The 20,019-nt window shown below is 51.2% G+C and overlaps 1 protein-coding gene across 2 annotated transcripts in view; it reads left to right on the plus strand.

Moving 5' to 3' along the window:
* Nucleotides 1–11,814, plus strand: part of BCL7A (BAF chromatin remodeling complex subunit BCL7A) — a 30,747-nt gene extending 18,933 nt beyond the window's left edge. Inside the window, exons 6-7 of one of the 2 annotated variants that reach the window (XM_025267687.3) lie at nucleotides 5,650–5,834; nucleotides 8,807–11,814. In XM_025267687.3, coding sequence (XP_025123472.2) covers nucleotides 5,650–5,834; nucleotides 8,807–8,878 — 257 coding nt within the window. In that variant the 3' untranslated portion in view covers nucleotides 8,879–11,814. The remainder of the gene's footprint in view (nucleotides 1–5,649; nucleotides 5,835–8,806) is intronic. The other variant, XM_006047168.4, reaches the window with a different exon arrangement.
* The last annotated feature ends 8,205 nt before the right edge of the window (nucleotides 11,815–20,019 follow it).

Here is a 20,019-nt window from a genome sequence, read left to right on the forward strand (position 1 = left end):
CCTGGAGAAATGGCCTTGCCGTCATCTGTGATGGGAGAGAGGTGGAGGGGCAGGGCCAGTGGGTCTGGGGTGCCAACAGATGCCTGAGCACAGTCTGGGTTTCCAGGAAGAGGCTCGGGGTGATGTGCTCTTACCCGGTGGGGCAAGGCTGTTGGCATCTCGGTGCTTGGGGAGGGCGTGCATTTCCTGGGGAGAAGGCCGTCCTGTGCCGGAGAGCTCCTTCACATCTGGTTCTAGTCTCTTCCACACACTTCACTTGTTAGCCCCGTGAGAGGCTCCCTACTCATCCCGGGTGACAGGCAGGGCCCAGTCCCACTCCAGACTCCCAAGAGCTCGTGGGCAAAACAGGCATTGAAGCTGAGAATTACAGTCCACAGAGGTCGCAGACAGACTAGATCCAGCATGTGGTGTGCGGGTGTGGCCCCAAAGCCCAGTGCTGTTTTTATTTTTAATTGGAACTTGATGGCAAAATTTAAAAATTGAGCAATCTCACTTAAAATAAGATCCATCTCCAGCTTCTCTTGAAAAGAGAAGCCTGCATTCCCATAGAGCTGCAACCAGCTAGAGCAGAGATGTGGCTGCCTCTCCAGGGAGGGCCCAGAGGACCTACATACTCCAGTTACCACACTCCCCACCACTCCCTATCGTCTTCCCACAACCGAGGCCAAAGGCAATTGTGTTTTACCCTGTGATCACTGCTGTTTTTCTTGTTATTGATTTAAAAAAAAAAGTTAATATGTTTCTTGAACCTTTTTTTTCTATTAAGAGTAGAGAGCCTGGGAGGAAATGCACACGTCTTTGAGGAAGAAGAAAATGTTCCTTTAGATTTTCTGTGCAAAGGTTATCTGAGTCTGAATTAAACAGCCCTCCTGACTCATTCTGGCACTGCCTGGAACATAAGGGGTCTTGACTTTGTGCTCAGATGCAATAGGGAAATGGAGCCTGGGGGCCTCTGGGAAGCCTTCCTGGAGGAGGTGCTGTCTGACTTGGGCTTAAAGGATGAGCAGAGATAGGAGGGAACCAAGCAAAATCCAGGCAGAAGGGACTGTAGGGCAGTACCTGGGGAGGTCAGGGCAATGTGCCCATGTGCCAGGAGGATCTGAATTAGGATGCAGATTAAGGTGCCCTAACAGACCACCACAGCTGGATCTGTTGTGGTGCCTTCTAGAGGTAGTCTGTACCTAGAAGCATCTATGTGAGATTACCTCCCGTTTTAGAACACTCTCACTTAGCAGTCACCATGGAGATAGTTCCACGTTAAGACATACGGGTCTTTCTTATTCTCTTTACCAGCTTATCATTCAGAGCTGTGACTGTACCATGATGTATTTAAATAGTCCCCGTGTTGGTGGGTCAATTGAGTTGTTTTTTCCCCTGTACCGATGGTGCTGAAAGGCGTCTTGTACTTACGTCCCTTGGCATCTTTGCTCAGATGTGAATGAGTCTGGAGGATGCGGCCCTGGAGGGGGGCTATGGGGACAAAGGGCAGTGGACATCTACAGTGTCTGTAGTGGTCTCCCCCTTTTCCACCCTTGCCATGGGCAGAATGGCTTCCCCCAGAGCAGGGCCTTTCCGCCTGGGCTCTGTAGGTTTGTGGGGCCTCGTGATTCTTTGCTGTGGGGGTGTCCTGTGTATGGTGGAGCACTGAGAAACATCCCTGTCGCTAAATGCCAGTAGCATCCACCCCCATTTTAGTGACACCAAAAATGTTGCCTGGTGGGGCAGATGTTCCCTGGGGGAAACGGGGAAAAACACCACCACCCGTTGAGAATCCTGTCCCAGCGGCTTTGGTGCAGCCTTCTCCTGTGTACAGCACATGGGCATCCCCTCTCCTCCCCACGGGGCCCCTGCCCGGGCCCGGGGAGAGGTGCTGGGACGGGGCTATGAACGCAGGATGGGCTGGTCACATCTGGGCCGACCCATGCTGGCCGTGTGGCCTCAGGCTGGCAGCATGACCTCGGGTGCACCTTCCTGTTTCCTCGAGACAAATAAAAGTTGCCTGTCGCGTCAGGTCACTGGGAAAGGAGGTGGAGCTTGTGGGTGGGGCGGGGCAGAGGGAGGGCGGAGCGATGAGGGGCGGGGCCAGTGTGGCATATCCCGCCATTCTGGGCCTGCCCTCGGTTTTCCCGTGTTTGGGGTCTGCCTCTCCTTTGCCCTGAAGGGTCGGTTAAAGCTCGGCTGCAGGAATTCTGTCCGGGTCCGTGCTTTCATGGCTGCTGTGTTTGGACTCTGTCACTCCTACCCGCTGCCACAGGTCCACGGGAACCACACTGGCGTCCCTTCCCCGTCAGGCCAGGCCTCTGGGCCGGCACAGTTGCCCAGCTTTGCCCAGGGGACACACCCCTGGGAGCCAGGCCCACCTACACACGGTCAGGGGCCTTCCCCAGGTGGGGGTCCGCTTCCTGCAGGACAGGGCAGGTTGGTCGCCAGCTGTTGACCTTGCTTTGAACTTGTTTACTGCTAAGTGAGTTCAGGGAATGACATAATGTCCAAAGTCCCTGGACTAAATTTAGGCCCTTGGAAAATAATTTCCCCTGGGTGAGTTCCAGTGCCTTGGGCTGAGAGAACCAGGCTGCAGCAGTGGGGCCTGCCTGGAACGCTTGGCCAGCTCCAAGGCCAGTTCCCGCTGTGCTCTTGGGCCAGGCAAGGGGTCAGCATGACTCTGTGGACCCACTCTGTGGGTGACTCACCACCTTCATGATTTCTAAGCCTGCATCCTGGCCCCACCTCCCTCTCCTCTCTGCAAAGCCCACCATGTAGGGCAGAAAGGGCTCTGTCGGGACTTCCCTCCTGGTCCAGTGGCTAAAACTCTGTGCTCCCAGTGCAGGGGGCTGGGGTTTAATCCCTGCTCAGGGAACTAGATGCCATGCCACAGCTAAGACCTACACCAGGCAAAAAAATAAGTGCTTTTTTTTTTTTTTTTTAAAAGAGGTCTGTATTCAAGAGAGGAGGAGGACAATAACAACTGCAAAGGTTTGTTAAAGCAAACTTATAATATGAACTAGAATATAAGGTTAACGTGGATTTACTTTTCTTTTATTTAAATGGAGGTGAAATTCCCATCGCATGCAAGGCACCGTTTTAAAGTGAGCGTCTCAGCGCCGTTTAGCACGTTCATAATGTTGCGCAGTCACCGCCTCTGTCTATTCCAAACTGTTCTCGTCACTCTGACAGGAAGGCCTGTACCCTTCAGCTGCCACTTCCCATTCCTCCATCCCTGGCCTCCACCAGTCTGTGTTTTCTGTCTCTGTGGATTTGTCTTTCCTGGTCCTTTCATAGAAATGGAGTCATGTAACCTGTGTCTTTTCTTGACTGACATCTGTCACTCAGCATCATGGTTTCAAGGTTCATCCACACAGTAGCCTGGGTCAGTGCTTCGTTCCTTTTCGTGGCTGAATAATACTCCGTTGTGTGGGTGGACCATGTTGTGTTTATCTGTGTATCTGTTAATGGACATTTGGGCCATCGTGAGTGATGCTCCTGTGAATATTTGTTTGCAAACATCAGTTCGAAGACTTGTTTTCAGTTCCTGTGGGGCTACACCTAGCAGTAGAATTGCTGGGTCATATAGACATTGTGTGTTTTTGAGGAACTGCTGTTAACATGGTCTTTAAAGGTAAAACTAGAGATACCAAAGAAATGTCAGGTTTATGGGGAGTTTGGTTCCCTGCCCTCGATGATCCCTCATTTACTCCCATGTGGGATTATTTTGCCGCTTGGGTCCTTTTTCCATCTTTCCATTTAATCTTCATAGCAACTCAACAGGACAGCTGTTATCAACCTCAACTTTATGGAGGGTGGGGGGGTCTGACACAGGGAGCCCGTCTTCATAGGAACAAGCGGCAGAGGCAGCATTAGGAACCAGGTCTGGGACTTCCCTGCTGGTCTGGTGGCTAAGACTCCATGTTCCCAATGCTGGGTGCCCCGGGGTTCGATCCCTGGTCAGGGAACTAGACCCCTCATGCCACAACTAAAGATCCTGTGCACTGCAACCCTGACTTGGCGCAGCCAAATAAAATATATAAATGTTAAATAATTTAAAAAACCCAGTCTTTGTCTAGACCCTGTGTCTCCCCCCCCACCCAGACACCAGCTGGTAGGAAGAGCCCAGGGGTCCTGGTGTGGTGGACTCCCTGATCCTCCTGATGGCGTTAGGAGAACCCAGCTCAGACCGTGGCAGGGTGTTGGGTCTCCTGGTACTGCCCTGAGCACTGGTGGTTTCAGGGGAGCAGCTGGTTTGGGGGAGCAGAGTCTGTGTTAACGGCACCTTTGCTGGGAGGGATAAACTAGGGCTCAGCCTCTGTGGAAGGAGGGCTGCAGCTCCTTTCTGCCGCCCTGCTCCCCATCCTTCTGTGCCCTGCCAGCCTCAAGCTCTGGAATATTGGCTGCTTCTCCCCGCCCCTTCCTCTTAATTGCTTGCTTGCTTTAAAAATTAAGCCTGGGGACTTTCCTGGTGGTTCAGTGGCTAAGACTCTGCGTTTCCAATGCAAGGGGTGCAGGTTCGATCCCTGGTCGGGGAGCTAAGATCCCACAGGCTGCACAGCATAGCCAAAAAAAAGAGAGAGAAAGAGAAAACTTAGACCTGGGAAATTTTTTCCCTCTGTTGTGCTTCTATCTCAGAAACCCCAGAACGTAAAACATTCTTGAATATTTTAGTGTGTTTCTTTTCTTTTTTTTTTTTAACACATCAGGGTGACATATGTTGTTGGTATCTTGAATGCAAGCAGAGCAGAGCCCTGGGTGGGATGCGGCTGCTCCTTCCGTGCGCTCTGTGCCTAAGATAAGCTTCAGGTGCAATGACTGCTCCCTCTTTCCAAAGCCGCACCACCTCCCACAGCCTGCTAAGACCTGCACCTTCCTTCTGCTAACGGAACGTGGTAGGGGGAGCAGGGAGACCGGTGCATGAGACAGAGCCCAGATGACCAGCAGAACAAGGACTCATTAAATGTAAATGACGGCCTGATAGAATGCTGTGCAGCCATCTTGTAGGCGCTCATATTTATAGACTTTTTAAAGACGTGCAGAATTCTTCCCAAATATTGTGAGATCCCTATTTGGGTAGAATGCAGAACTAGAAGTGCATGTAGGGAGAAACATCTGGAAAAATAGGGCTAGATCTCCTAAAATGCTAGTGGCGTGGCAGCCTTGGGTGACATGAGGTAGTTGCTGATTTCATTCTCCCCCCCTGTATTTTTTGGTTCTTGCAATGGCAATCAGAAAAATATCCATATTACCAAGAGAAATGTTTACAAAGTAGAAGTTCCCTCTGTGAATTCCCCCACACTCCCTAGTGGAAGGAGGGAGGGGCCTGCAGCCATGATGGTTGAAGCATGCTGTGTCCACTAGAGGGCACCAGATGAACACAGCATAAAGCCTGTAGCATCCTTTACATGGCTTCTCCTGGCACTTGGCAGGTAATAGGTGTGCAAGGGAAAGGGTCAGAGTCCCCAGTGCCAGAGTGTGGCCTGGCTGCTTAAAATGACATCCTTAAAAAATAAGAGGCTTCCCAAGCCCCCCAGCTGCTTGCAGTCCTGACAGACCGCCTGGCCTCCCAACTTACCCAGTTCCAGGTATTTTTAGTAAGTGGTTCATCTGGCTCTGTATCGCCCGTGTCTGAAAACAGCTTCTGTCATCTTGCTTTTCCCTCAGATGCTTCCGACGAGCAGAATTCACAGTCTTCAATGGAAAACTCGATGAACAGTTCAGAGCAAGTCGAACGGCAGCCGTCTGGAGATGCGGGCCTGGCTGCAGAGACATCCACAATCTCTCAGGTACCTCGATCGAGGTCTCAGAGGGGCAGCCAGCTCGGCCAGGAGCCTGCTGGGGTGTTGGGGGTACGTTGAAAGGTGTCTTCTTGTTTTTGTTTTCTCCTTTGCTCTCTAGATGGTTGGAACTCTCTGGTATTCATTGAGCAGGATCCATGAGCATCCTGTAGCCGGTCTGGTCACTGGGCCTGCGGTAGAGGAGACACATAGGACCCCTTGGGGTCAGTCCTTTATCCCAGCCTTAGCTTCATCACTTTGTTTATTCAGGTCCACATAAGCACTGCCCAGTCTCAGTAACCCAAAGTCAACTTCCCTTAGAGCTGGGAAGATAGGTCTTCAGACTCCTGAATGCTAGACGAACCATCCTTTGGAATTTTGCATCTGACCACGCTCCCTGCTACTTGGTCCCCTTTCCAGGTTATCACTGTTTGCCAGAATCTCTTCTCAATCAGACAGTGCAGATGTAGGTGGCCTTGCTGATGGGAGCAAATGTCCCTGGTTCGAATCCCAGATCCTCCACTTGACACACACACGAGCCTCAGTGTCTCTTGCTGCCACAGTGAGATCACAGGACTGTCTTGGGGCCAGAACATGGACAAAAGGAGGGAATATGGGTAGCACTTAACACAGAGCTGGACACAGCAGAGGCCCCAGCGTTGCCTTGGCTTCTGTTGTGAATTTTTGTACTGTCCGTCATCTGTGCTCATCAAAGAGGTCTGGGGACTCAGGTATCAAAACTGCAGCTAATAAGACTATTTCCACTTGAGTATTTTCACACCTGGGGAGAAACTGAAAACAAGTAGCCACAGAGAAAGGGGACCAGCTTGATCTGTACTCTAGGGAGGCTTCAACCAGGCCTTCCTCAAGGGGAAGAGACTCTCAGACCCTCACATCCTGGCACCCTTAGCTCCGCAGCCCCCTGCTAGCTTACCCAAGACTCCTCCAGGGGCCCAAAGACAGGAGGACAGTGTTGATGAAAGACGTGTTTGCCATGGCAGAAAACCGGCCAAAACCTGAGTGTCTCGAAAGGGTTTAATACATCTGGAGTGGCAGATCCACTGCCTGGTGTGCAGCTGTTAAAGTGCGTTGGCCAGGTACAGATAGAGAATAAAGAAACATTCTCACAGCGTGAGATGCAAGGCTGGGCCTCCAACGGAGTGTGAGCCCATTTGATTACAATACAAATCCAACCCTCAGATAGAATTGGCAAAAGCCAGGATGGCAGCTGGCATCTCCTGGCCTCTCGAGATGCTGATCCACACCCCAGGGGTATCTGGTGCTCCCCGCCGGCATCTGGAAAGTCCAGGGGTCTTCCATTCTGACACACCCCCACCTCCACTCCCATGTTCAGGGACCCAGACCTGAAATGGGGACCCTTCCGCAGTTATCACACTCACATAGACGTGCCGCTTGTCTCCAGAGCCACTCGGTTTGTGAGCAAGACAGAGGGTGCGTGCCCTGAAGCAGAGAGCTTAACATTGATGTTCAGCCTTGCCTATTTAAAAAAGAAAAAAGGTTCCTCACCCCCTTTTGCAGCCACTCCCTTCTGCTCCCTCTCTTTCACGGGACAGTTATCCTCTTTCCAGAGTCCACTGCCAAGCTCATATACTGTCCACCCCCATGCAGATGCTCTGTGGACACTTGGCCTGAATGATATCCCCCTTCCTCAGAAGGCACAGCGACCCACTTGGTCCTGTTATGTTGAGACCGAGCTTTTATCACCTTCACGAGGAAAAGCCAGGGGAAAGACAAGGGCAGTTCTTCCTGCCTTCCTGTCATATCAACTCTCAGGAAGCTCAATCACCTCGTCCATCAAGACCCAGGGGTCTCTGTTTAGCACCTGTTGGGCCTCCACTGTGTACTGGGCAGTAAGCTGGGTCCTAGGGAGGCAATGTGAGCCAACTGACATGGTCCCTGTCCTCACGGGGACAGGGAGGATGGGTTCAGGGAGGCGGAGACACAGCCAGGTGCCAGCAAGTGGATTGCAGTTCGAGCTGTAGGAGAATGGGAGCAGGGTGATGCAAAGAAGCCCTCCTCGATGCTGTGGGCAGGGAGGAGTGAGATGAGAGCAGGAGAGAAAAGGGTACACAGGCCAGGAGGCAGAAGCCAGCCTGAGGAAAGGCCGGGGGAGGCCAGGGAGGCTGGAGCCAAGCGGACGAGGAGGAGGGGAGGGGAGGGGCCTTCCCGGCCTGATGAGGAGTTGGGATTTTGCTCCGAGATCAGTGTTATGCTCTGTATGATCTCTGTTTTGAAACTATCTCTTGAGCTCTGCTGAAGGCTGGGTGGGGCGGCTGTGGAGCAAGGTGCTGCTCCAGCCCGACGAGGGACGGAGGGCTCAGGTGCGGATGGGGTGGCTGGCAAGGGCAGCCGTGGGTGGGCTGAGGGTCTCTGGAGATGGAGTTAGGCGTGGCGAGAAGGGAGGACTCCAGGGTGCTGTCCAGCTGTATCCCAGGCAGATGGCAGGGCCATCGCCAGCCGTGGGAGCGCCGGTTAGGATGGGCGACGTTAGGAGCTGAACTTGGGGGATGGGTTAGTTTGGAGCTGTCTGGGATGATAGAGCGAGAAAGTCGAGGGAGAAGTAGGTGAGTGCGTGTCGAACTTGTGTGTGTGTGTGAGTGCTGGAATTTCTTGGGAATTTGGTGGCACTACAGACCCTTCCCCCAGAATAGCCAACGTGTATGCATTCCATAAACGTCTGCCCCAAGCCAGGCCCCTGTGCTGAGCCCTGGATGAGCTGTTGTCAACACAGCCAGGTTGGTCTAACCTTCGATCTTGGAGAGTAAACTTAAAACTGCATGTATAATTACCCTGCAGTTAGTGAGCAATTGGAAGACACAGGTGACTTGGTGGACATAGGAGTAGCTCGGGTGTGTGGCTCCCGGTGGGTCCATGAACCCTTCCGAGTCCATGCCAGGGCCACGGGGTCAGAACCTCAGATGTCCACCCTCAACTTGTAACCTCCCAGCTAACCCGAGTTGCTCTCCCGGGGTGTCAACCTGCGTTTCTCTTTTCTTCCTCTTCCCCCACTTCCCAACCCCAAGGATCTGGAAGGAGTGCCACCCTCCAAAAAGATGAAACTGGAGGCTTCGCAACAGAACTCCGAGGAGATGTAGACTCCGAGTTCAGTCCTCTGATCCACGTCTCACGGGAGATCCATCAGCAGGCTTAGTTGTTGAACAACCTTACCCGAGCAGATCCCTGTCGGGTGCAAAGGGAACTACTAACTTAACAAGTTTACCAAGTGCAAATCCAAGAAAACCTAGGACGGCGTAACTTCTCAGACACTGAAGAACTTTCTGCTGTGAAGCAAAACACTCGAATCTTGAAGTGACTATCCTGGGGAAGGCGGGGTCGACAGCTCAGGAGCGTCTGGACACTGTCTCTGAAGCCAAGATTACATTTGTGTTGCTGCTGTATTTTTTTTTTTTTTCCTCCCCACTCCTCTATTTAATGATATAAGCTATTTGAGGGTGGTACTGATCAGGAATTCGCTTTTTCATCGGGGCTTTTCACTGTTCAACCGATATTCCTTCCGCTTTCTTTTTTTGTGCCTTGTGCCCTTGAGGTGACCTCTGGCATGTTTTCCTGGTTGTTTTGCATCTCCCCTTACAAGTGCCCTCTTGGTTCAGTTCAGGCAGCCATTGCTCCGGTCCTCGAGTCTTTCTCCTCCCTGCCTCAGGACTTCAGCTGGCATGGACCAGGCAGGGAGAAGGAGAGCTTGAGGCCACAGAAGAGCAGGACCTCCCCGGCCATCTGGTTTCTAGGTGCAGCTGGGAGGCTGCAGGATACACCCTGAGCCCTGGTTGGGGACAGTGCTAGCCTCCAGGGTCCGAGGAGTCTCAGATGTCTGGGCATTGTCCCCAGGGCTTACTTGAGGCATCTGAACTGGTGTTTCCAAGCCCACAGCTGCCCAGAGGGACATACAGAGCCCTTGGATTGTTCTGGCACTTCCTGCCTCAGCCCCTCTCCCCCATATGGCAACCTCCCACACCTCCGAAGATGGACTGGCTTCTGCGGCTGATGGCAGGACGGTCTCCTTAAGATGATAAAGGGCCAGAGGAGGCTGGGAGCAGACGGCAGGAATAGCTGGTGCTGAACTTTCTCTCACAGGACGTTGCTTGGATTTCAAATCCACAGTCACCTGCTGCCCTAGTCTACCTCCCCAGCTCCACCTGGCCCCATCCGCGGGGGAGGTGAGGTTGCAGTCGGCTGAAATCCAGAGTCCACTGGCTTCTTTCTGCACACTGTTCCGACTCCTGGAGCCAACAGTTGGATCGCGTCTCTTTCCCAGGATGCTCCGAGGGTCCCCACGGGGGAGCAGGCCTTAAGGGTTGGAACTTGAAGGCCAGAAATGAGGCCCCTGAGAAACTGGAGAGCTTTGCGCTCCTCCAGAAAGGGGGCCCTGGGGTCCCTCCCCCGCCTCCATCCCCTGCCTGCACTGGGACAGCTTCCTGTCACTAAAACGGAGAAGCACCTATTCTCCCCACGCCCCCCACCGTGGATGAACTGCCTCACTGTTTGGTTCTGAGGCCTGGTTTGCTCTTAATTCCTGTACGGACTCCTCAGACCCTTACCCTTCTCCTGAGCTTTCTTTACTGCACTGGAGTTCCAACTCCCTTTGAGTTGTGTGAGGGGGGAGGGGGGGCTCCGGGTTTTGTTGGTTGGTTGTTTTTTTTTTTCTGTTTGTTTGTTTGTTTTTGTTTCTGTTCTGCCAATTGGTGCATATATTCAAGTCCCACCTTTCACGTGTGGATCTCTCTCCTGACCACCATGGGGAGTGTCTGCCAGACTCCATTTTCTAAGCGTTTCTGAGGGTGAGGCTCTTTGTTTTTGAAGGGAGCCGATCTATTTCCTGCACTTCAAGAAGAATCAAAATGTTCCTGAATTTCAAATACCTCATGCAAACATGTCTCCTGAAGCAAGGGAAGGGAAAAACACACACACACACACACAAACTTTGCAAATGGTCATCTTGAAGTTAGGATGCCGGAAGGTTTCTGTCTTAAAAAATCCTTATCAATTTTGCCCCTCAGGCAGTCAGTTCTGGGAGAACTGTGTTCTGAGTTACCTCTCAGTGTATCTCAAGGCGGCTTTACCTCCAGATCCTATAGAATCAGAATTAACGTCCTTTCTTTGCAGCAAAACTCCATTTGGATGAAAGATGAATCTGGATATCTATTTCCTCCTCTTTATTTTTTTTGGGAAACGAGAGGTGACAAGCAAGACAGCCGAAGACGAATCACAACACAGGCATCCGTGGAAACAGCAGGGTCCCCTCGACAGGCAAGGGGAGCGGACACAGTTGAGGGTGAACACAAGACGACGCCCAGGATACAAGGCTGTCATTAGTTTTTCTCTGAAGTGCCTGAAGGTAGGAAATGGGCCGGGGGTCCGGACCGACTGGGCCCCGCCACGGCCACGCCAGGCAGAGCGGCCAGCGGCCCTGCGCCCCCATCCACGCTGGCCAGGAAGGCCTTCCACGTGGGATGGCGAGACTGCAAAAACCCACATGTGCTTCCTCCCCCGACATGTCCCACTCGGGGCCGCCGCCCTGCCCCCCACGCCATCCTGCGCCCCTCGCCCCCCTCCCACCACGGAATCTGAGACCTTTCAGCCGGCCGAGCCAGAGGCGGGGGTCCTAAGCGAATGCCTTCCGCCAACACCAGGCCCTGCAGCCTAAAGGGCTCCCAGGGCGAACTTAACTCCCCGCAAAACTTGAAGTTGGGGATGCTGCGGTTACACATTCCACAAAGTGCTGGCACTTACACCCATAACCCGAAGGCGGAAGACTGACTCACAGGTGGTGACCTCCCATTACCAACGATGTCATGGTTTGGAATGTTCCATTATCAGCCAAGGACCTGGTTAGAGATATAAAGACCTTTTTATTCACCGTTACCTAATTGTTTTTTTTCTTACGATTTTTTTTTTTTTGGTGTGTTGTACAGCAGTATAATTTTTCACTTATTTATTCCATCAGTAGATATGGTTTGTACAATGTACAATGGTTCCATTTCAGAAAATAAAAGAAAAATTCAAATCATGAACACCATGTGATTTTGGAGCATTACGATAAAGGGTAAAATCCTGTGAGATTTTACTCACAGAGTGGGCTGCTCTTGTGTCTCCAGCATGGCCCTGACTGTATACAACTTGAACGCCAGGACTGTGGCCTCCCACATGGTGTGGGTGGGTGTTGTTGACCACCTTGTTAGGAGGCTGAGTTGGTAGCCAATTAGAACCCTGATATAAATTACAGCCAGGCCATCTGCCCCCCATCTTGCGTCCTGGCAGTGTCCCTCATTTCAGGAGTCTCTGGCCCATGGCAGGGGCTCAGGGGTCGATTCTTTGGTGACTTGCAACTCTGTCTTGACTTGCCTTAACAGCTAGTGACTCGTGGTCAGGCTGGATCCAGAACTGCCCCAGGGCCTTTCCCCCCACAACTCAGGCTCTTTCTCACTCTCCAGCTCGGCCTCCCTCCCCCAGTGGACTTTTTCCTTTCTTCTCTGTCCAGTCTCTGTTTCTCCTCTCGCGCCTGAAACCTGGCCCTAGGTGAACCACCAGCTAGGGGCAGAAGGGGTGGGACGATTGTTCTAGCAGTCCTGTGCTAAGTCACCCGTGTTGACCGACCTGGAGGCAAACGTTCTCCTTTTTGTTTTGTCTGACTTTCCTCTCCACCCCGTTCCTTTTTAAGGTGTTCCAGTGTTTTTACCAGGATTGGTTGCTCAGTGAAATAAACTCCTGATACGGAAAGTTCGTCCTGACAAAACGTAAATCATAGGGACCTTGTTTGCTTAACCAAAAAGAATGCCTTAGCGTGCACACTTTCACTCTGTCTGGTGTTCCTGAGGTCTGTTCCCTGGGTCTCCAACTCTGGCTGAAGGTCCCTTCCTTCCAGACTCATCCTCATCTCTGGATCTCTCCCCTTCCCTCTGCCATTCTTGTCTCCAGGCCCCTGGGTCTCTTGTCTCAGACATTCTGCTTTATCTTCTCTGTCTCTCTCTGCTTCCCTGTCTCTGTGGAGCTTTCTGACTTCCTCTCATCTCCCTTCATCAAGGAGCAGTCGTGCCCAAGGGCTGGAAATTTGGACTCTACAGGCATCACTTGAGCACCATCTGTGTACTGAGCCCTGGGCAGCATTGACTCCAACTTGACCCTTTATCTCTAAGCAGATAAGCTGGTACGTTAGGATGCTGAGGACAGTTTGGAATTGGGGAGAGGTGCATTTTGATGGCAGGGGTCAGGGAGGCGCCTAGGATGGTGGAGGAAGCCCAGGCGTGGGCCTAAGGAGTTCATTTTGCCTCGTGGACGCTAAGAAGTGGCTGGAGGTTTCTGAGCCAAGGCTCTGCTGGACTGGGGGCGGTGTTGCTAGTGAATGGCATGGACTGGAAAAAGCCAGACAGGAGGTGGGGGCAGGGCAACTATGGAACTAGACTGTAGGTGAAGCAGGAGGCGAGGAGTTGGCAAGAAGGCCCGTGTGCCCCCAGGTGATGTGAAGGCAACCGGCACTGCAGCCAGGTGAGGTGGGAGCAAGTTTGAGGAGGGGAAGGCAGGCAGACAAAGCTCTGGTCCAGGTCCAAGTCTGGACCACAACAAATGTCACAGAAGTCCGCGGTTGGGCTGAGGAGGGATTTGAATTCCTAATACCCAAGTTTATCCCTCACCTGCTTGAGGAATGCATATTTTCCTCCAGAGGCTCAGGAGACACTGGCTGCCTTTGCCAGTTGCATTCCCCTCTTCTTCCGGTAGGGGGCCCCCCCACCCACTCTCAGCCCCAAGCATGGCTAGAGAATCTGGGTCCCTCTCCCTGGCAACAGCAATTGGCTCAAGGATGATCACCTGGCCCAATGAGAGTCAGCCCTGGAATTTTTTGGGACCTGTTGGGAAACACTTCCCGTAGAGTGTTGGCTGAAGTTGTTAAGTGGAGCTGTTGGGGCCACCTTCACTCCAAGGCGGGGAGAAGCCTGCCTGAGAATGAAGCCAGCACAGGAGGGACAGGCGAGAGTTGAAAGACAGTGAGTGTGAGCCTCCTGAGAGCACCACTTGGACCCAAAGTGTTAGTCACTCAGTCGTGTCCAACTCTGTGACCTCATGGACTGTCACCCACCAGGCTCCTCTGTCCATGGAATTCTCCAGGCCAGAATACTGGAGTAGGTTGCCATTTCCTTCTCCAGGGAATCTTCCCAACCCAGGGCTTGAACCCAGGTCTCCCACATTGCAGGCAGACTCTTTACCAACTGAACCAACAGGGAAGTCAACAGCCAGCCCTGAAACTGGCCCTCCTGAACTTTTCAAGTTCTTGAGCCAGTAAATGCCTATGATCGTTTAGGTTAGCTTTCCTTTGGTCTTTCCCCACCTGAGCCCCTACCCCTCCAACCAAGGGCTTGGAGGGTCTCCTGGACAAATCCAGAAGGAGGGATGGTTGTTGAGATGGTAGCTCTCACCCTGACTGTTTTTCTCTTGGAAGGACTGTCTCTTTCCTCCAGACTTTGTTTTTTCAATGCTCCCATGTGACAGGAACTTGGAAGTTTCACAGCTGAGCATAAGGAAATAGAGGCTAATATAGACGTGATTTGGACTTTGGAAGCAGGCTTTTCTAGACTCCTCAGAGCTCCAGCACTTCAGAGCCGTGTGACCTCAAGTAAGTATCTTAAGCTCTCTGGCCCTAGCATCCTCATCTGTAAAATGGAAAGAATAACGGTGCTTCCTCAGGTTGTTGTGAGGGTTAATACATGTAAATTACTGAATACATGTAAAGCGCTCCAGACAAGCCCTGAAAGTGAACCTGTTAGTTACTCAGTGGTGTCTGACTCTGTGACCTCATGAACTGTAGCCCGCCAGGCTCCTCTGTCCATGGAATTCTCCAGGCCAGAATACTGGAGTGGGTTGCCATTCCCTTCTCCAGGGTATCTTCCTGACCAAGGGATCAAACCCAGGTTTCCCGTGTTGAAGGCAGATTCTTTACCGTCTGAGCCACCAGGGAAGCCCATGGCACATAGTGAATCCCAATAAATATCGACTGCTGTTGTTGCTGCTATTATTATTGTAGTTATCCTCCAGCATGTCTAGACCCCAGAGCTCCAGCTGCTAGACCATGAAGCTCCAGGAAAGGCAGAATTGCCCAGCCTCAGCTGCTTTCGGCTTGTCCTCTGAGTTACACTTTGCTCCCTGAAGGCTCGCCTCTCCCCCAAACGAGACAGACACTGGAGTGATCCAGCTCGCCCCAGATGATCTAGAGCCTGAGTGGTGCCTTGTGGAATGACTAGAACCCCACCAGGAAACAGGCAAAGGGAAGACATTCCTAGCCAAGGCAAGGGCTTGAGTAAAGGGCTGGAGGTGTGATGATGCATCCCCACTGTGAGCGTTGGTGGCTCACAGCGTCAGGCCCGAGAGGGACCTTCAAGCAGAGGAACGGCTCACTGGAGGCTCATTTTTCCAGCATCACTCCTTCATTATTGCTCTACCTCTACAGGCCCCGGGGGAAAAGGCCTCTAGGAGGCAAGCACCAGGATGTGGTACCAGACCTGTTGTTCCTATCTCCTTCTAGGGTACCCCTGGGACAGACACTTGTGCCCATGGATGCCCTGGCTGACTTGGAGTCAGTGGCTTTCTCTCTTTAGACTTGACCAGAGATAACAATCTGCTTTGCATCAAAGAATCTCAAGAGACTCTTAAACTTCGCTTTTCTCCCTCAGGGCTCTCTCAAAGTATGAGCTCATTTGACCTCTTTGTCACCCTAAATGGTAGTTAGAGCAGGGATCAGGCTCCCCATCATACAGATGAGAAAACTGAGGCCAGGGAAGTGACTGAACAGGGTCCCACAGGTACTCAGTGAAGAAGGCTGTGGAACGCAGCCTGTCTCCCACTAGACCCAGGGTCAGCAGATCCAGCCTGCCAGCTATTATTGTAAATAAAGTTTTACTGGCACACAGCCATGCTCATTCACTTACATATTGTCCCTGACTGCTTTCACAATTGGGAGAAGGCAATGGCAACCCACTCCAGTACTCTTGCTTGGAATATCCCATGTACAGAGGAGCCTGGTAGGCTGCAGTCCATGGGGTCGCTAAGAGTCAGACACGACTGAGCGACTTCACTTTCACTTTTCACTTTCATGCATTGGAGAAGGAAATGGCAACCCACTCCAGTGTTCTTGCCTGGAGAATCCCAGGGACAGGGGAGCCTGGTGGGCTGCCGTCTATGGGGTCGCACAGAGTCAGACACGACTGAAGCGGCTTAGCAGCAGCAGCGGCAGCTTTCACAATACAAACAGCAGAATTGAGTAGTTGCTATAGTGACTGACTTGCAAAGTCGAAACTGTTTACCACCTGGCCAACTGGTGCACTTGACCACACTTCCATGTTGAAACTGTGTGGTTGAAAGAATATGATAAAAAATAATGAAATTAATGGTAATAATAATAATAATTACCTACTATGTGCCATGGTCTTCCCAGGTGGCACTAGTGTTAAAGACCTTAACTACGGAATGCGGGTAGATGTAAGAGATGAGGGTTCAATCCCTGGGTCGGGAAGATCCCCTGGAGGAGGGCACAGCAACCCACTCCAGTATTCTTGCCTGGAGAATCTGATGGACAGAGGAGCCTTGTGGGCTACAGTCCTTAGGGTCGCAAAGAGTCAGACAGTACTGAAGCAACTTTGCACACACACTCAATGTACCAGATACCATGCAAGACTTTCCTGAATTTTTTATTGATTTGAAAGGGTGTTGCTCAGTGAATTTTCACTGAGTGTACCTGCAAAACCAGCACCTGGATCAAGAAACAGAATATCACTTATTCTCTGGATGCCCCCCGCCCACTCCTTGCAGTCACTACCCTCCGAAGGGTAATTAGTATCCTGACGTCTCTCTGCACAGATGTTTTCTAAATGTTTGTAACATTTTCTGAACTTTCTATTTCATGGAATCATACAGAATGTGCTCTTTTGTGTCTGGCTTCTTTCACTCAGTGAGATGTTTGTGAGATTCATCCATATTGCATGTCATTGGCATCACAACACGCTTCTGCTGGTGGGTGTTTGGTCTGTTGCCAGTCTCCATGGAGTATTATGAATATGCAAGATTTTGGACGTCATTTCACCCCGGCTCCAATGTGAGAGGGGGACCAATTAGCCCCACTGTACAGATGTGAAGACCGAGGTTAGATACCGTGGTGCCCATGAGGTGGCACAGCAGGTAGGAAGAGCCATGAACGCAGGTGTCCCTGCCGTCCTGGCTCTCTGACTGCCTCATTAGTTTTTGGCTTGACATACCATTGTGACTAACGACTATTATGGCCCCATTTATAGGAAGAAATTTCTAGAAAATGCAAAAGTATGGAGACAATGTAGAGACTGATTTGTCTAGGGCTGGGAGCAAAAGATTGACCATAAGGAGGTCAGAGGGAATGATTTGAGGCAACTGGATTGTGGGGATAATTATACAACTGTGTGTGAACTTATTTGACTAGTTGTTTAGTCGCTAAAGTTGCAAAGTCACTTCAGTCATGTCCAACTCTTTTGCAACCCTATGAACTGTAGCCCACCAGGCTCCTCTGTCCATGGGATTTCCCAGGCACTTGCTCGGTGGTAAAGAATTCGCCTACCAGTGCAGGAGATGTGGGTTCCATCCCTGGGTCCGGAGGATCCCCTGGAGAAGAAAATGGCAATGCATCCACTATTCTTGCCTCGGAAATTGCATGGACAGAGGAGCCTGGTGGGCTGCAGTCCATGGGGTTGCCAAGAGTCGGACACGACTGAGCGACTAAACAAGAACGACAGTAAACTTACTAAAGTTCAGTGAATTGTAAACTTAAAATTGGCAAATTTTATGGGAAGTAGATTACACCTCAATAAAGCTTAAACATAAAAAAACCCAAACCCACAGGCATCTATTTCTCCACCCTCTACCACACACACCCCCATCCCCACTCCGCCTCCCCCTGGGCCTGAATTTCCCTTAGAGGTGTGAAGCTGGCTGTGCAAACTGCCCAGAGCTGTTGAGCCATGGAACTGGCAGCTCCCCACCAGCCTGCCTCTCCCTGCAAAGACACGGGGGTCTCCTTGGCCAGAGCTGTTGAGCCATGGAACTGGCAGCTCCCCACCAGCCTGCCTCTCCCTGCAAAGACACGGGGGTCTCCTTGGCCAGAGCTGTTGAGCCATGGAACTGGCAGCTCCCCACCAGCCTGCCTCTCCCTGCAAAGACACGGGGGTCTCCTTGGCCAGAGCTGTTGAGCCATGGAACTGGCAGCTCCCCACCAGCCTGCCTCTCCCTGCAAAGACACGGGGGTCTCCTTGGCCAGAGCTGTTGAGCCATGGAACTGGCAGCTCCCCACCAGCCTGCCTCTCCCTGCAAAGACACGGGGGTCTCCTTGGCCAGAGCTGTTGAGCCATGGAACTGGCAGCTCCCCACCAGCCTGCCTCTCCCTGCAAAGACACGGGGGTCTCCTTGGCCAGAGCTGTTGAGCCATGGAACTGGCAGCTCCCCACCAGCCTGCCTCTCCCTGCAAAGACACGGGGGTCTCCTTGGCCAGAGCTGTTGAGCCATGGAACTGGCAGCTCCCCACCAGCCTGCCTCTCCCTGCAAAGACACGGGGGTCTCCTTGGCCAGAGGTGACATCTGAAGCAATCACGATCCTGTTTGGCTTTACTATATCCGACCTGCCGCCTGCCAGGGGCCAGAGAGCCACGCGCAGCGGATGCACCGGCCCCAAACTGTTTCTCCAAGTAGTCCCCAGAGAAGGTCGCTGCCTTTCAGTTTCTGCACTTGTTTATTTTCAAAGGGACGTTGCCAGACCGCTAGGCCACCCCTGCCCTTTCATGGTTTGTTTTATGCAAAAGATTTCAGGAAGAAAGAGGAGGTAAGGCGACCTGAAACCAATTACTCTGCTGGCAAAGAACAGCCACAGGCCCCAGCTGGGAGCTTTGAGGGACGTGTGTGAGGCCGAGATGCCCCTTTGTTACCCTGCCACCCCAAGAACAGGAATCCTGAGAGTGTTAATAATCATTGCAGGGGATTTTCTGGCAGTCCAGGGGTTAGAGCTCTGCATTTCCACTGCAGTGGGCAGGGGTTCGATCCCTGGTCAGGGAACTAAGATCCTGCATGCCATGCAACCATAAAAAAAAGAAGAAAGAAAGAAAAGGAAAAAATAATAATCATTGCAAATATTCAAGAAGAAAGAAAAGAAAATAATAATCATTGCAAATATTCAAAGTGGACATTGGAATAGTTAGACATCTGTGTGCAAAAAGGAATGACCCTCAGCCCATACCTCACATCTTATAAAAAAATTCTCCAAATGACTCTCAGACCAAAATGTCACTCTAAAGATTCTAGGAAAACACAGAAGATCTTTGTGACCTTGGGTTAGGCAATGATTTTTTAAACGTGACATCACAGCACTAACTATAGAAAAAAGAATTGGTAAATTGGATTTCATCAATATTTAAAAATCAGGCTCTGCTAAAGACACTGTTAGAAGAATAAAAAAAATTAAAAAAAGGATGGGCAGATGATCTTTGCAAAACACTTACCTGATAAAGGACTTCTATCTAGAATATATGAAGAACTCTCAAAACTCAGTGATAAAGCAATTCCACCCCAACCCCCGCCAAAAAAGAACTAGTCAAATATTTGCATAGACGTTTCATCAAAGAAAATATATGGAAGGCAAATGAGCACATGAAAGATGCTGAACATCATTAATTACTAGGGAAATGCAAATTAAAACCACAGCAAGATACCATTACACTCCCACTAGAATAGATGAAAAGGCCAGAATACCAAATGCTAGTGAAGATGCAGAGCAACATAGCCCTCCTCCACTGCAGGTGGGAAGGCAAAACAAATACAGTCATTTGGAAAAGAGTTTGGCAGATCTTTATATAGTTAAGCCTGAACTTACCCTGCAACCTAGGTCATCCCACTCCTAGGTACTTACCTAAGAAAAAATGTACAAAAGTCTATTGTGAATGTTTATAGTGGCCTTATTTGTAATCACCAAAAGCTGGAAACAACTAAATTGGCCCTAAATTGTGGTACAGTCATGAGATGAATGCAGCAATAAAAGAGGAATGAACTACAGACACCCAGGGCAATAAGGAAGCCTCTCAGATGCGTCATGCTAAGTGAAAGAAGCCAGACCCAAGGCTGTTCACTGAATGACTCCATTTATTAATATGTGACATTCTGAAAAGGGAAAACAATAGGAACACGAAGCAGATCAGTGGTTGCCAGGGGCTGGGGCGGAAAGAGG

The sequence above is a fragment of the Bubalus bubalis genome, chromosome 17 (genome assembly GCF_019923935.1).
Source record: "Bubalus bubalis isolate 160015118507 breed Murrah chromosome 17, NDDB_SH_1, whole genome shotgun sequence".
Lineage (NCBI taxonomy): Eukaryota > Metazoa > Chordata > Mammalia > Artiodactyla > Bovidae > Bubalus > Bubalus bubalis.